Source organism: Prenolepis imparis, unplaced genomic scaffold (genome assembly GCF_030444845.1).
Source record: "Prenolepis imparis isolate NDT839.2.m4 unplaced genomic scaffold, iyPreImpa1.0 SCAF_12, whole genome shotgun sequence".
Classification (NCBI taxonomy): domain Eukaryota; kingdom Metazoa; phylum Arthropoda; class Insecta; order Hymenoptera; family Formicidae; genus Prenolepis; species Prenolepis imparis.
This window is the reverse complement of record NW_028141170.1, coordinates 5575802-5592055: the sequence shown is the minus strand read 5'-3', so window position 1 is coordinate 5592055 and position 16254 is coordinate 5575802. Positions and strand designations below refer to the sequence as shown.

The 16254-nt window shown below is 36.7% G+C and overlaps 1 protein-coding gene across 2 annotated transcripts in view; it reads right to left on the bottom strand.

Annotated features, from left to right (window-relative positions):
- Cda5 (Chitin deacetylase-like 5) overlaps positions 1 to 16254 on the bottom strand; it is a 59536-nt gene that overhangs the window by 3585 nt on the left and 39697 nt on the right. Inside the window, exons 2-12 of one of the 2 annotated variants that reach the window (XM_083051123.1) lie at positions 12923 to 13097; positions 10420 to 10512; positions 8308 to 8647; positions 6817 to 6872; positions 6431 to 6585; positions 5910 to 6082; positions 5719 to 5768; positions 4968 to 5099; positions 4370 to 4411; positions 3849 to 4042; positions 2044 to 2269 (exon numbers count right to left, since the gene is read on the bottom strand). In XM_083051123.1, coding sequence (XP_082907249.1) covers positions 2044 to 2269; positions 3849 to 4042; positions 4370 to 4411; positions 4968 to 5099; positions 5719 to 5768; positions 5910 to 6082; positions 6431 to 6585; positions 6817 to 6872; positions 8308 to 8647; positions 10420 to 10512; positions 12923 to 13097 — 1636 coding nt within the window. Of the gene's footprint in view, positions 1 to 817; positions 1044 to 2043; positions 2270 to 3848; positions 4043 to 4369; positions 4412 to 4967; positions 5100 to 5718; positions 5769 to 5909; positions 6083 to 6430; positions 6586 to 6816; positions 6873 to 8307; positions 8648 to 10419; positions 10513 to 12922; positions 13098 to 16254 lie in introns of both variants that reach the window. The other variant, XM_083051122.1, reaches the window with a different exon arrangement.

The window sequence follows — 16254 nt, the reverse complement described above, 5'->3', positions numbered from 1 at the left end:
AAAATTGAAAAGATACGACAATTATTAGTTGCGAAAATTTGCTCTAGATCTATCTGAATTGTCATTTAAATTAACGTGGCAAGATCTGTGTGATACTCTGCATATGAAATGAGATAAAAGTCCTCGAACGTGCGTGTCGTCACCCTAATTAAGAAACGTTGCGCGATGAGCGAAAGCGATTTATCAATCGACCCAACAAGCAACAGTATGACTTGTTAACTTCGTCAGCGAAACAAGCCAGCGTTAATTTCGACACTGAAGAATGGTATGTAAAGAAAAGTGATAAATGTTTAGCGATTTTAATGATCGTAATTAATTTGCACTTATCCACGTGGTAAATACGCCGATGATACAAGTGATTGTCAAATAAGGATGATTCTCGAAGTCGCGAATTGTGCGTTAATTACAAGGATAAGAAAATTTTGGAAATCTTAGTAATTAACTTGCTAACTTTTTACATACATTTTTGTCTATAATATTTGCTACATATTGAAACATATATTTCAACCATAATGGAATCGTTAATTCTTGATATTTAATTTAGCGTACAGTAGATATATTAAATTACACAAGAGTTATATATTTTTTCTAACTAAAAAAAAAATTAATTATAAAAACGTAATTAAATAATAAATAAATATCCAATGCAACAGATTCGTGGAATATCTCGCAAAAGTATCTGATACAGATTGCCAAGATATCAACAATTGCAAAATTATTCACGAGATTTTTTTTTTAATAAAACAATTAAAAATCATGTTACTTAGCGCGGATCCTCGCAGTTTGCCGATGCACGTATGACGATTCGATTACTTACGAGACCGTGTGGGAAGCAATTTCGTGGCCCGAGGCATAGAGATTTTGAACCTGGCTGTAATCGGTCCACTCATGGGACACGTAGAAGGTGGCCGAGATGGGACAACCATTGGGATTCTTCCGTCCCTTCTCGAACAGGTCGGCGTAGAGACCCTTGTTCAAGTCGTTTACGGAATCGTCGAAGGTCAGGAGAACGATTTGCGGTATCTCCTCCGGCAGATAGTCACCTGTTCGTTTTAGGATCGCGTTCAGGATCCAGGACACGAAGAGAGAAAGAAAGAGAGAGGAAATTCAGGACACGGAAGAATGGGGACACGCGTTCGAGATCATGTTGAAATGTATGTTGTATGTAGAATTTTTTTGCGAACGTATCGATGTGATAGGTTTTTTGAGCGTTTTTTATATGACATATATGTGTACGTGAAGATGTACCAGTTAGAGTAGCGCGTGATGGGAATTAGGAGTATGACGAGGCGTGAAAAGAAAGAGAGAGAGAACAAAAGAGTTAGTACACGCGTCATATATTAGTATGCGACGCAGGTGTCGTATGGCACCTGGTGAAACCGCGTTTTACGGCGTGTTACTATTAAACCCCGCGATTCGAGAGATCTCGCGTTCGATGAAGATTCGCAATTGCGGTTTCACCGAGTGTAAACGATAATTTGCGTTTTCGTCATTTCCACGAGAGATCCTCTAATTGTCCGATTGTCAAAGGTACCGGCTTTTTAAGATACGAGCTATTTTTCACATAGGAAGGCAAAAGTTTATAAACAATTTTCTCAAAAATCTAAAGACGAGGTATAAAAAGATATTAAAAGATCTCAAGATTTTATCATTAAAAATCTTCGGAATCTAGCAATATCTGAAGAGTTCGAATATTCTGAGGACTGAACTACTAATATCTGAAGATTAAAGAAAGTTTCTGACTCTTCTCGAGATTTTTTCAATAATGGCAAAATTTAAAACACTCGACGTTCAAATGTTAAATCTCCGATTGCATCGAATTAGAGGATCCTTCGCAGATAAGTCCTTTCTCGATTCAACATTCTGATCTTCCTCAGGAAGACGATCGAGTGAACAGACGCAATAGTAGAGCTCATAAGATGAGATGACATTCGAGCTTCATTCCTTCACTTTTGGTTAAAACATCAGCACCGATGATATATGCGACACACTCCCGATGTTAATAAAAACCTGCGCTTGCATCCGGTCTTGATATAAACTTACGAGACAGTGTGTGACGCCATTTCGTGACCGTCTGCATAGAGATTTTGCACCTGGCTATAGTCTGTCCATTCATGCGAGACGTAAAAGGTTGCCGAGATCGGGCAGCCGTTGGGATTCTTACGACCGTTTTCGAACAGATCACTGTACAGGGGTTTGTTAAGGTCGTTTACGGCATCGTCGAAAGTAAGCATAACGATCTGCGGCGTCTGCACGACCGGAATACCACCTGTACGTCACACAGTTTCATCGTATAGCTCGTGAATAGAATCGGACGCGTCACGCGTTTCTAGAGTAGATACATCGCTGAATGGGGATCAGCGAAACTGATACGTCATTGCTCGGTGAAATCAAGAAAATATATATATTCTTATTTCTATAATATTTTAATATAATATAACCGCGCACTTTTTCAAAAACAGGAACACGAAAGCACCGATTTCTCTACGGATTACGCTATTATAAATTAAAATCATTATTTAATGAAGATATATAGATCATTCTGTAATGTACGAGTATATTCTTGTCAGAATCTTGATATCTTTTTTTTAATCACGCTAATTTTAACTAGACTGTTTATGTACATAAAATCGATAGCATTTGCAAATTACAACACTAATTGCTTAAATTTTTTTGAAAAAATATGTATATACGATATAAAAATTGAATTCTTTAGCCAATAATCTTTCTTAAGTAATTATTTATGTGTCTACTTCTCTGTCATTTTCGATTCGTAGATGCATTCTCTTAAAAAATCCAGAATCTTGAAAGGATATCATAAACATATAAATCAATGATTCTGAAAAGTAACGATCTTCCGAGCATAAAAATTGTCAAGAAACTGCGAATAAAAATTTCAACAGCGAGAAGATTGTGAGACACGCTTCATTTATTCGCGAATCGGTACGAAAATCATTTTCTCGGCAAGAGTTATCTCTTTCGGCGAAAGTAAAACGCGATGTTCAACGATCCGCGGTAACGAGATCGAAATTTTACCGTCCTTTTACGCGTAAAACCGAATATAATCGGGTGTTGCGCTGGTTAAGCGTTCGACGAATGCCTTCCGCAAATGCAAATTGCTTTCAATTTCGAAGGGCGACGCACGCTACGAGCCGGCGTATCGTATCGGACGGTAGATCTGTTTCACTTTCGAGCGTACCATGTAACGGTCGGCGTGTATGTAACGTTAGAGAATCGGAGAAAGTCACGGCAAGAGACCCCTGCTACGTCTAACTAAGCCGTACGTCAAACTTAATAAACATTCGCGGCGCGCGATCCGCTTGCGTCACCCGCGAATTTTTATCGCCGACGCAGGCGTGTTTCTCACGCCGGATAATCGATTCGTCGTCGCTGATTGATCGAGGACGAGAATGCGAGATTCGCCGCACAAGACGACGAATATCGTCCTACTTCCTTATTTACATTCAGTAAATAATTGGCGAACGTCCCAACTTCCGGCACGCGGAATGCAAACTTTTCCGTCTTACGTTATCTAGCTCGCACAGCATTATTTCCGGTCTACTTAAACAGTCAGAAGAATCGAATTGATAGTTTAGAAAACAAGTTTGCATCGAAGAGATTTAAATCATTTTTTGTGAAAGAGAATCAACCGTTAGAGGCATTTCTCATATGAGTATTTCATAATATCTTTGGTTTACTTTAATCGCAACTTGAAATTGAATCTATGTTTTCTGGAATCGAAAGTAGAAAGAGTTGTAAATTCAGGTCAAAATTGACCGACGATTTCGACCAAAGTCGAATGAGCCGTTTTCTCTATAAATCCGATTGTCATTACGTCGCTTAATTACCTGGAATATCGGCGCCTCCGCAGTTGCAATCCGGAATTAAGCAGACATCCTTGCGACACTTCGCCGCTGGTTTGTCTACTTGAGGCGTCGGATAAAGCGTCGCCGGCCTCGCCGGGGGGTACCTGTAGATGTCAATGAACTCCTGCGCCTTCGAAACTATCTCGGTGGACGGCTTCAAGGTAGGTCGAGACCGTCTGAAAACGTCAAATATTTCACAAAACTATTATCAAGTAATATATAATAATTAATCATCTCAAATCAAACAGATAGGGTATTATTTATTATTATTTTTATTTCCCATAATTAATTATCCAATAAATTATTAATAAATTTATATGTCCGCTAAATTCGACAAAAACGCCTATCAATCAATGTCAAGGAATTTTAATAAAATTTCGCCTTTTCGAAAAAATCATTGAAAGCAAGAAGCGATATCGTGAAATTTATTCGCGAATCTATACTAGTGCTACCGTATATCAGATCGGGCTCTGTTGAAGAAAGTGATTCGACAATGAACTTACGGCGGTGCAGTGCCCCGATGGATCTGCTGCGGTCGACCTCGGCTGGAAAAGAAGAGGAGCAAAATTGGAGCATAAGATAAGATCCGAAGGATTTCCGGCTGCGCGTGGATGTGGAAAATTGCGCGTTTAAACTGTACGTGGCGGAGAAAGCGCGTAAGCGAGCGAGGGACGTCGTTTTGCCGGCGAAATCGGGTCTCGGCCGGCGGAAATCGGCACAGGGCCGTTCTTTTCGCGCTTCGCGCCATGCGCACGAATCCTCGGTATGTAATGACGAAATGAAAAATTTTCTTTCTCCTCTATTGGTGGAGAATCGTACGAGAAAGAATTTGAAATAAATCGCTGATAAGAGCAGCTTTACGATGTAGAAATAAAAAGTGATTCGAATAAAAATAGGGTTTCATCAACTCGATTTCAATTTACTTTAGATTATAATGAAGAGACCATCCGTATGTAATTTAATTTAAATAAGCAAGTCGAAAAAGCCTCCCATGCGAATATCCGAGACTTAAGGCTTTTTAATTCTTTAAATTTGTATATCGTTAATTTCTTTTTGCCACGAGAATTAATTAAAAACGTAACGAGATAATTAAAATTGTACCTTGGCGCGTGGATGGTGTAAGGTCTGCTGGTTGTGCTGGGAGTTTGCGTGCTCGTAGTCAGAGGTATGAAGGTATCGACGATGACGTTCGGCGTTGTCACGTGGACCACGGGATGGCTGAGCACATTTGTCCTGCAATAAATAAATTAACGAAATCGCGTAAAATTACACGGATTTCTCTTTTCAACCGTCGCGTCGCGCAGTTTCGTTCTTATACATGGATTCACGCAAATAAAAACTAGCGAGACAAGTCTTGAATTAAACGCACTTGCATTTACTATTTTTAGTGATGATTAGATCGAGCGCTCGTACACGAACATCAGCATGTTTAGATGATAAATCATGATGAGAAAAACATCCGTTAGCAACAACGCGATAGAATGCAACACGAGAGAAAATTAAAATAATAGTGCGAGTTCATGAAAAAAATTACATTTGCCGAGTAATCATTAAAATTAATATATGTAAAAAAGTATTATTATAATATTCAAATCGTATAGGATCTGAATTAATTCAGGCTTGAGATCATCAAGTAATGCGTTAATTATCCAACTGAATCCAACAATAAAAATACTTATCATACTTATCATATCTTTAAAAATAATTATTATATTTATTGCATGGATAAAAATCATTATCGAAAATTATTATTCTAAATACGCGGTATCATTCAACATGTCTGCTCATCATTTTAATCGAACTCGTCGATTAACTGCGAAGAGCAATCAATTAATCAAAGCAATTTCCTTACCTGAACTGTTGACCATCGGATATCCGGAATTTGTTTTTATTGAGTTGAGCCTGGAACATAAAAATGTAAATCATTTTTAAATTATCTTTTCTAGCCGGGATCAAAACACGGATTATAACGGGGACAAAATAACTTTGACAATTTTTTAATTAATTTCTTAAATTTTTGTTGCATAAAATATATCTTCTTACCTGATTTTCGTAGATATCGTAATCTTGCACGTCCTGATTGAGATTATATTTATCCGCCTCGTTCACGCCGACCTTCTTCGGCTTCTGATATTGCGGCTTCGTGCTCACCTCGCTAATTTTTACGTTCGGCTGTTGCACCGGCACCGATTGATTGATAGTATATTGATTATAATCTATAAAGTAATATGAGTGATATAAAATTATTACAGGTCGCCTTAAAAATGCAAAATTAAACCCTACTTATTATCTTTTTATATTTTAATATAATAAACTTTATCATATCTACATTTAAAACATTTTTTTTAATGAAAGCTAACGTAAAGTTAGAGATTTTATTCTTTCAATTTTTTTTTTCGTTTCAGTCGAAGTTATTTTAAAATGAAATTAAATACACCTTGAGATAATATAAAACAAGTACACTAATGTAAGATATTATCACGAGAAGATGGAGAAATGTTTCAAAAATAACTCAGAAAAAAATATACGCAGATTTTTCGAATTGTATAAGTTTTACAGCCTACCGTCGTCCTTGTAAATAGAAACGTCGTCATCATAGATTGTATAGTACGGATAACTTTGATCTGGATCGCTATAGTAAGTCTTGGATAGGACCGGCGCGACGGTCGAGGCCAGAGTTTTGGCAAGTCTTGGCGATTCGGATGTTGGAATGGGGGTTCTGAAACACAGGGGAATACAAAAAAGATCACAATAATTTTCACGCGATAAAAATATCTTAGCGTATCGCGTGTCATTTACGTACGAAATTTTTCAAATCAAGACAACAGGCAAAGATATGATTGATGCGCTAGCGTAGAACATATAAAAGTTTTGAAGAGAAATCACGGCCAAATTAAAACTCTTGCCTCGCGACAAGCACCATCTTCTCAAAAGTGATTTTATTACCAACCTGTAATGAGTTTCGGCTTGGACCCGTGCGCTCACCAGGCTATCCTTTTCTCTCTCCTGAAACACACATACACGACACCTCAATCTCAATTGCCACCTTGATGTATCATTGCCGTACATATCGCCGTATATTCATTGCTAATTAATTAAATTTATTTCAACATTAAACGAACGCGTTTATTATTATTTCCTATTCAATGCGACTTTCTACCGGCGTGTTTTCGCTAAGGAATTCTCGATGTCGCTCGTAAAACTATTTATGCGATCCTATCACGCACAGTATTAAGAAACCGTCGATTAATGAAGTCGTTTGGCTATTTAATCATTTATAACTATTGCAAATTATATCATGGTTAATTAAAAAAAAATATATGTATGGATATATAGAATAAATCTTAATATATATCATCTTAATTATTTCAATCTTAGATGTTTTTATTTTTAAATAAAATGTTGAATAAAAATTTCATTATTTTATAAAAATAAAATATAGTGCATACAACACAATTTTTATATCATGCATATTTTTATGAGACATTAATGTCACCGATATATATTTTTTATATAAACTAAATTATTTTTATTTACGCAAATAGATTTTTCTCTTTCTGGTCTCATAATATATACAATATACAATATAAAATAAAAAAATACTTTTTGATGACATTATCTTAATTTCTAATAGATCATTTAATTTTGATTGATTATTGCTATTTTAATTTCTACAACATATTATTATTTTAAAATTTAATTAGCTCGCTATATTAATATTTCTTAATAATATATATATGTTTTATTAATATTTTTTTTCGCAATGATAGATCTCAAAAGGCTTTTTTCGCAATATATATATTCATTTAATCGAGTAAGAATTGATGTGAGGCATAATTATTATTTTAAAATTTAATTACCAAATTAACGTTTTATTAATATTTTTTGACAGAAATCAGCTGATTAAAACGTTAATTAAATTTTAAAATAATAGTATGTAATAAAAATTATAAAATATGTTTTAAATAAAATGTTATAGTACTTTAAACTTGATTAATATTTTTTGACAGTTATCAGCTGATTTCTGTCAAAAAATATTATTCGAGAGTTTAAAGTATTGTAACATATATTACTTAGTAATATTACTAATAGTAATATTTTAATTTTTATAACATATTTTAAAATTTAATTAATTAATTATTAATGCTTTAATCTTTAATCAACTGATTTCTATCAAAAAATATTAATTAAGTTTAAACAAACTTTATATGAAAATATCATTCTTTTTTATATAAAATCAAGGAATGGCGCGCTTGTGTTATTCTGGTGTAAAAAAAGGCGTAATTGCATTAAAAAGAAACTATCCAATTAAATGTTATGGGCGCAATACTGCTCTTATTTAAGATAAGGGAGGAAGTCGAACGATTCTACTCATTATTTCTTTAAAAAAAGTGTAACGAATACTTTAGCAAATGAGTGAATACTTTGTGCAGTAGCTCACCGAGATTATATTCCGGCGAAGGCCATCGCGGTCGCGTTGCACTTGACCGATCGTCGAAGGTTGTCCCCGGTACACTCGTTGCTGTCGATCGTTCTCGACCTCCGACGCGGGACCGTACTCGTCCTCTTGGTAATTCGTCCTGGATTGTTGTCGCTGTCTCAACTGCCTCTCGGTGATCTGCGAGACGGTGATTGACGGCGACGACGTACTCGTAACCGTAACCGCGATCGGCTGCCTCTGGATCGGCCGTTGTTGCTGCTGTTGTTGTTGTTGGTCACGTATTTGTTGTTGATGCTGTCGTTGCTGTTGTTGGCCCTGCAAAGTCTCGAGTTTCGCGGATCTACAACCGCGACGATTCGATTTTGAGAATAATCAAACGTAGTTCGATCGTAGCGAGAAGAAACATGTCTTTTAAATAAAGAGTTTAAATTAAATATTTTAATATTATATTTTATAATAATAATTTTATAATATTATACTTTAATATCTTTTAATATTTTAAGAATATCATTTATTCAAAAAATATTTAATGTTGTCGACCTAATGTTTGTTGAACTTGAACGAATGTTCAATTTAACATAGCGAATAGTCGCATTTTTATTACAGATAATAAACGAGATTCATACATCTTCGTACAAGAGTCGCATAGAAACACAGAGAAGAGAGAGAAAATAATAAATATTCCCAACTTGAAGGGAAGGAATGATCGCAGAATATATAAGTATGTATCTGCTTTCATTTCTGCGACGTTTCGAAACTAACGGTGAAACGTCCTTACCGTTGAAAAGAAAAAATTCTCGCAAGGAGAAAGATGTCGTACATCGGCGATTATATACATGATATACGCAGAAATTGTCTCTTGCTGAAGTTTTCTTTTGAAATGGCAAGGACACCCGGAATTCGAGATGAAGCCAAGCGCAGACGCGGGTTGAGAAATTTTTTCCCGATTACTCCCGTGTACAATAGATTAATGAATACCCAGCGCGAAATTGCCCAACTTTGGATTTATATAACGAGACCCGGCCGCGCCGCTATGTTGCACAAAGAGACTCATTCTCATACAAATTGACCATACTTTTATTTACACACGTAACGGAGAAAAAGGAATTAATCCTAACATGTGCAATTGTATGCACACTCACTCTTGGTCTCTCTGGCTGCATGTTAGCTTCTCTGCAACGTTTGCGCAAGAACAATAAGAAAAGTCGACGATGTGTTACATATGTTATATACGCGCTTTCTCTAATATTCATATAGGTCATTCTAATATATCGATGATCAATAACGTATTATTGTGCGCGTGTGAAAATTGCACGGTATATTGCTCTTTTTTATCGTACTATTTTCTGAAATAACAGACGGCTTCTCGTAAGATTTAAACTCGAGAATTTTTTTTCCGTTCAGGTAGCAATTATATTTCAAGTTGAAGTAATCTGCGTTGGAGATCAATGATAATCGAAACGGGGAAAGCAAGTCCCGCTAAGAATCTGCAGGCGGAACGAAGTGCAGCGAGCAGCTTCGTCGCGTTCGAACGTATGTCTTACTGACGCGTAAATGTTGTCGATAACTTTTTTTCCCCTAAGTCGAGATGCTTATTCGGAGCAACGAGAAAACGCGAACTCGCGTTCTGTCGAAACCAACGACTCTTTTTGCGAGTCTCAATCCTCGTAAAGTCGCAATCCAGTCGCCTTAATCGACCGCACGCTCGCGCTATTTTTCTCTTTCTTTTCACTCTCACTCTCGCCTTTTTCTCGCATCGGTTGCCGCGAGCGTGGGTGGGTGTACACGTGGCTACAACGACTGTTCTGCAATCGCGAAAATGAAATCTCATGCACAGAACTACTATGTCGTTCTTGTACGCAAATGCACAATGGTCCCATATTTCTTACGCGCTCATAATAGCGTAAGTATTGCCGAGATACTGAGGTCAATTTTAAAATTAAAAAAAAAAATGCAAACTTATTAATGCAGACCCGATACTCGATGATGATCGAGATGCAGGCTCGAATCATTGATGCGCAGTTTGAAAATTATGGTTTACAGTTGTTGGAAGTACTTTCTAAGGTACATTCCGACATAAAATATCGAGAGATGTGATCGCGTAAAACTCACCTTTCCAATAGGGGATCTTCGGCCTCCTTGTTGGACGAGTCTCCTTCCGGGCAGCCTACATTTCGCGGCCAATCGCATGTTTGCAGGTCGTGACTGGAAGAAGAAGCAAACAGATTTTTTTATTTTTATTTATTTCTTTTTTATTTTTTAATATTGATTACTTGTGAGCACGCCTTACCAGCGATTTCACGCGACTTCTCGCGCTTGTCGTGTCATTAAAATTACATTTGCGCGACGTGTTATTTCCAATTTCGCTAATGCTTTGCGGCGTCACGATTCTTTATACAACTTGACACCTTTTCCTCGATTATGCGAATTACCTTATTACATCGGCATTTTTTTCCATTACCTGTCGCGTCGATTAAAAACTCACCGTGAATAAATGCACGATGAGCGCGTGAAACGCTTCCGGTTTATAATCGGAAGATAACGAGAGAGATATATTCTTGGGAGACATTCAAGATGATGTGTAAGCATTATTGATTATATCGCGCGATATGTTTCCAAAAAGAACTAACTTTCAATCGTTAATTCCTTGCTAAGCTCTTCGTTGGACGACGATCGTTTAATTAAGTGGTAAAATGTCCGAACGGTCAGACGGATTTATGCAAGACTCGACATCATAGACGCCAGAATCGTTTCCCGCAAATTCCGGACACGAACACGTTTATCATCGAAAGCCGTATTCGGCGTCGCTCCTGTAAAACCGCTGTCACGATCTTAGCCGTACTTGGATATCGCGTTACCATTAAGCACCTTGGGTTATATCGACCAGCAGCTTGTCACTCGCACGTATCAGGACGAGGTGTGGCTGGTTTGGCTGATCGATTTTTTTTCACCGGAGTTATATGCGTGCACACACATACATACACATGATCCCCTTTTACCGTGCAAATCCAGACGGCAGATTGAAAGTAATCCAGGATCGTATCAGCACGCCGCTCAATCAAGACGGATCTTAAATGTCCGCGAGGAGTTGTTACTTTTAAGCACGCGGTCAATTGCTCTATCATGTACTCAAACTCATTGCAGAATAAGATAATTTAGGAACATCTCTTTTAAAATTATATAATAACGTAAAAAGTAATTATTTTTATTTAATTAATTAACATTTTAAGTATTCGTTAGAGTGTTTCAAAATTTGAAGTAAAATACTTTTAAAATTCTTTATGTTATATAAATATAAAAGAATCTCAAGAGATCGTAAAATATAAATAAAAAATAAATGTGCTTGATACTCGTAAAGATAAATTGCTCTTTTCTTACATAAGAGAGATCTGAACATTCATGTGAGAAATTCGGACATTCTGTATATAAAGCTAAAATAAAATGCAGTATTCTTTAAAAATTTAATTCTCCCACATATATGAAATTTGTCACACAATTTTCATAGGACTACTTTTTAAATTCTCTACTACAACATTACATCTAATTTTGCTTATTCACATCATTATAATAGAAACACTCCTCACGATAGTTGGTTTTGAGAGATCTCAGCTTTCACAACGTTGCTAAATTATAAGAACGAATCTCCCACGTATCGAGAGATGTCTCCAAATTATCTTACAAGGTATTTTTGAAAGAAATATCTCGAGGAATATTTTTGCAGATTTTCGAGTCCTCGCGATCGCGAGTTCGCGGGAAAGCGCGACTTGGTTCGCGCGTCGCGGAAATCTCTCACGAATCAACGTAATGCAGCTCTGGGAGCGCGGGACGGGTCGGCGCATCCGGCTGTCAGTGTCTATTGCTGCTCAACAGTGCGTGGATACTCTCGATTCGACCGATTTAAGCTTAATTTCACCAGAGTTCGCTAATTCGTGGCCATATTAGTCGATCAGTTCACAAGAGCGGATTCGTTTCCACGTTTTTTTTCTCCCCGAGAATGGGGATCTGCCGCTTCAACGCGATAGTCGTCTAAACGCGGTCGTCAACCTCGCGCAATTATATGCCTGCGCTTGGCAGAAACTCCGTAACGAGCAGAAGAATTCCTTTCATCTTCTATTATCTTGTATGTAATCTGAGAACCTGCACGAGCTGGATCGTTGAAATCGTTACGTATTCACCGCGATTTTATAAATCAAATTACGAATTGTTTTGACAATGACAAAACAATTCTCTGATATAATCTCGCGTACATAATATTGATTTAACATAAACACGATTTTACGATTAAACTCTATAATAATAAGATTTAAAATATACATTTCGTCACGTACAACGTGAATCGTATTGATAGAATAAATGCTTAGACAACATTTTTTTAATATCTCGATGATAAATGTTAATTTTAAAACAGTAATTTTTTGGAATGAAATATCAAAGCAATATTCTTTTTAGAATCGTAATTTTCCACGATTATTTTCAAGATTAAGAATATAATAACAGCGAGAGAGAAATTCAATCTCTCCACGTTAAATATTATACTTCTAAAAAATATTTTCCAATTTAAATGTAACGTTGTCGCTTTATTTATTTAAAGAATCTTAATTTTTTTATTTCGTACCTGTACATAAGGCCTCCCGTGCAAGATTCCAGCAAGGCGCCACCGAAAACGCATACATAATAATGCGTGCAATCGCGCGGATGAGGGTAGTATCCAAACTCTTCAGGGCACTCGAATTCCAGGGCTGCTTCATTTCTGCTAGCTCTTGCACTTCTCGGAGTATTCCGTTGGCAGCCTGAAACACAAAGTAAAGAATATTTTAGTCTAAAATTTAAGACATCTCTGACAAAATGTCTCTGAATGATTTAATCCTTCGAGATTTAATGTCATTAGTCAATATTATTATATAACAGAGTTAGTATTATTATGTAACAGACTAGTATAAAATCTCGCTTTTTTTTCCTCCGAAATATAATTAAATTATCGTCGGATCAAAATTTGTGTCTTGAGTCTCTCGTGGCTTTCTATTCGATTACACAAATACATACTTTAAATCGGACATGCGTTTGATCCTATCGGAGCTCATATGATTTCCTGCATAAACTATCCGGTCCTAGATCTCTATATTGCGAAATATATTTTTTATGCAACCCACGTTGCGAAATGATAGAACAAAGAAAATCGTAGGAATAGAACGGATTAATAGAGATATAAAATCGACAACAATTGTACTGACAAAGATTATCTCGTTGTTCCTTATCAGATTATCTTGTACAATAAACCCCTATAATTCTACATAAAGTTTAAAATATAAAAGATTTTTAATAAAATCCATTAATAGTCAAATTTTAATAATTATTTCGTGAAAGATTATTTTTCTCTTTCATGTGACGATATATAATATTTATTAAATAATATTATTAAAATAGATTTTTCAAAGTTATTTTTCCATTTCACAATTTGCAAAAATTCATCTTTCTTTTCTTTAGACCAACAACACATTGACATGCAGTTGAAAATTGTAAGACATTAATTATCATAAGCAAATATACTTTTTCAAAAGCAAACGATATTTAACATTCTTCCTTCATTTGACTCGTAATTGCACATCCAACAATAAGAGATAAATAACTCTGCATTACGTACGAGCCAATAATTTTATCTAAGAACTCAGTTGTAGATACAAATTTATTAATTATAAGTACAAGTCTATCAAAACGGTGGTAAATTATGACTGATGCAATATCTATTCCTCGACGTCGAGTCTACGTAGACTTACGAGCTGAACTGTCGTAAACATTTTCAGCCTCGTACACATGATTGCCTGTCATATATCATCGAGTACCTCATGTCGCTCATTCGCGCGTTGAAATACGAATGAGATAAATGCAGCGGTGGCGAATTGTGCAATGGAAAAGTAACCGGATTTTTGGTCGACCTTGCGCTCGCACTGCGGTCGAATAACGTGCGTGTTTACGCAAACGCACTACTTGCGAGAAAGAGAGAAACGCTTTTACAAAGATCTCTTACGAAAATCTGAAAGATCGAGTGAGGCAGAAAATGCGTAAGCGTGCGTCGCGCGTGGAAAAGCCGCAACAATGCCGAGGCATTTAATTTGCCGAACGCGCGTACACGCAATGTAGGAGACACGCACGAGAAAAACACCGCTCATCTCTCGCATTCCTCAGACTTCGCAATCAAGACCTCTCTCGCAAGAGGAAGTCTCTCTTCTCTCTTTCTCGACAAAGTTTTCCCTTCTGATTATAGAGCCGGCTGATTAATAAGCGCTTCTGGAAGCCGACGTAATTGCGATTTAATGAGAGCGTGCGATCATTTTCGAGCGATCGATATATTGACGCTCCCGGGAGAGTCTTAGTCGACCTTTCGGTCGGCGAAATGTAAATTGACAAAACGAAAATAAATACAACAAAACTGAAGATTGAAAGATGAAATTACGAAAGCAGAGGTGAAGCAACGCTATATATATAGAAGATGGGCATGTGTATCCGCGTTTTTCGATATCTCGATGGGACGTGAATAGGAACAATAGATTTTTGTTGTGCAATATAAACAGAAGAATAAGATACCAAAACCGACACATGAATCTCCTAAATTGATATGCCATTCTATTTCTCAATGATCGAATGTTGCATTTTAACAGAGTTGACGTAAGCTAATTTACACGTAAATTTTTTAATCTGTTACATTTCTATATTTCTTTAGTTTTGGTGAGGAAGTCGATTTTAAATATTAATTTTTCAGACCTTAATTTTTAATAAGAGCCATTTACTCAGAGATTTGAAACAATATTATCAAACTACGACATAATTTGATAGAAAACAGTTTTCACTATATTATATTGTATATGTATATGAATGTAAATTTTTATTTTAATTTTGCAGTCAAAGAGACAAATTGATATGTGGATTTTGACATTTTTTTCTCTGTAAGAATGCAATTATCGTTATGGTCGACGATTTCGTTCTTTCGAGAAATCTGATTTGCGCTCAACGCGAACGTGGATTACGCACATTTAAATGTTGGGCTACACGCGTGGGTGCCCAGCCATGTCTATCAACGTGTTTTGAATGCTCCTCTGCTTCCCATACGTGGAATACAACGAAATCGGATTATGTAATTACTGTCGAGCGCGATATACAAGTGTCTAACGACGAGCAATAAAGGATTCGCCCGATACGATAGTAATAATATATATGCGAGCGTGGTATCGTAACGGCGATTAAAATTAGGTAACTAGAATGGGAAATGGGGAAAGAGAACTCTCAATCTCTCGCTCTGAGAAGGAGAGATCGTGAATGCCGAGATTGATTTTCAAAGAATGCGAGTATAATTAAGCACGCGCGCGTAACCGGAATGAACATGCAGGATACGAGAAAATTAATTACCCTGTTAATTCATGATACCCGATAGGTAGATATAATATAATGACGACGAGTTTTACGCGGATATACAGCGTGAGCAAACGCGTCTACGACTTTTATATGAAAACTTGAAGAATGAGACAGCTGTGCGTTTTTACACTCGACTCTCTGTAGAGGGAAATTTATTTCTTCTCGCGAGAAAGTTTGCGCCAAGTCCGTTTATCAAAACTTTAATCTACAAACACGAGCCATCTCGAATGCAAGTGCTTTTAAGTGAAATAGGTAAATGACGGAAACAACACGCGCGTGCGATATATGCATAATTATAATATGTGCATCCGCATAATTAGGCGCTTTGACACTGTCTTCCTGACGACATTGAAAGTATCGATTGACCGAAGTTATTCGGTCGCGAAGGTCGCTGGGAAATGTCGGATCGAAAGAAAGAGGCAGATTTGAACGTCCTCGACCGTACCGGATGTAGAAGGACGCATACGCGATAATTGACGTCAGTATGATCAATTTCAACATCCCGTTCTTCCTCTCTCTCTTTCTCTCTTTCGATCGTCA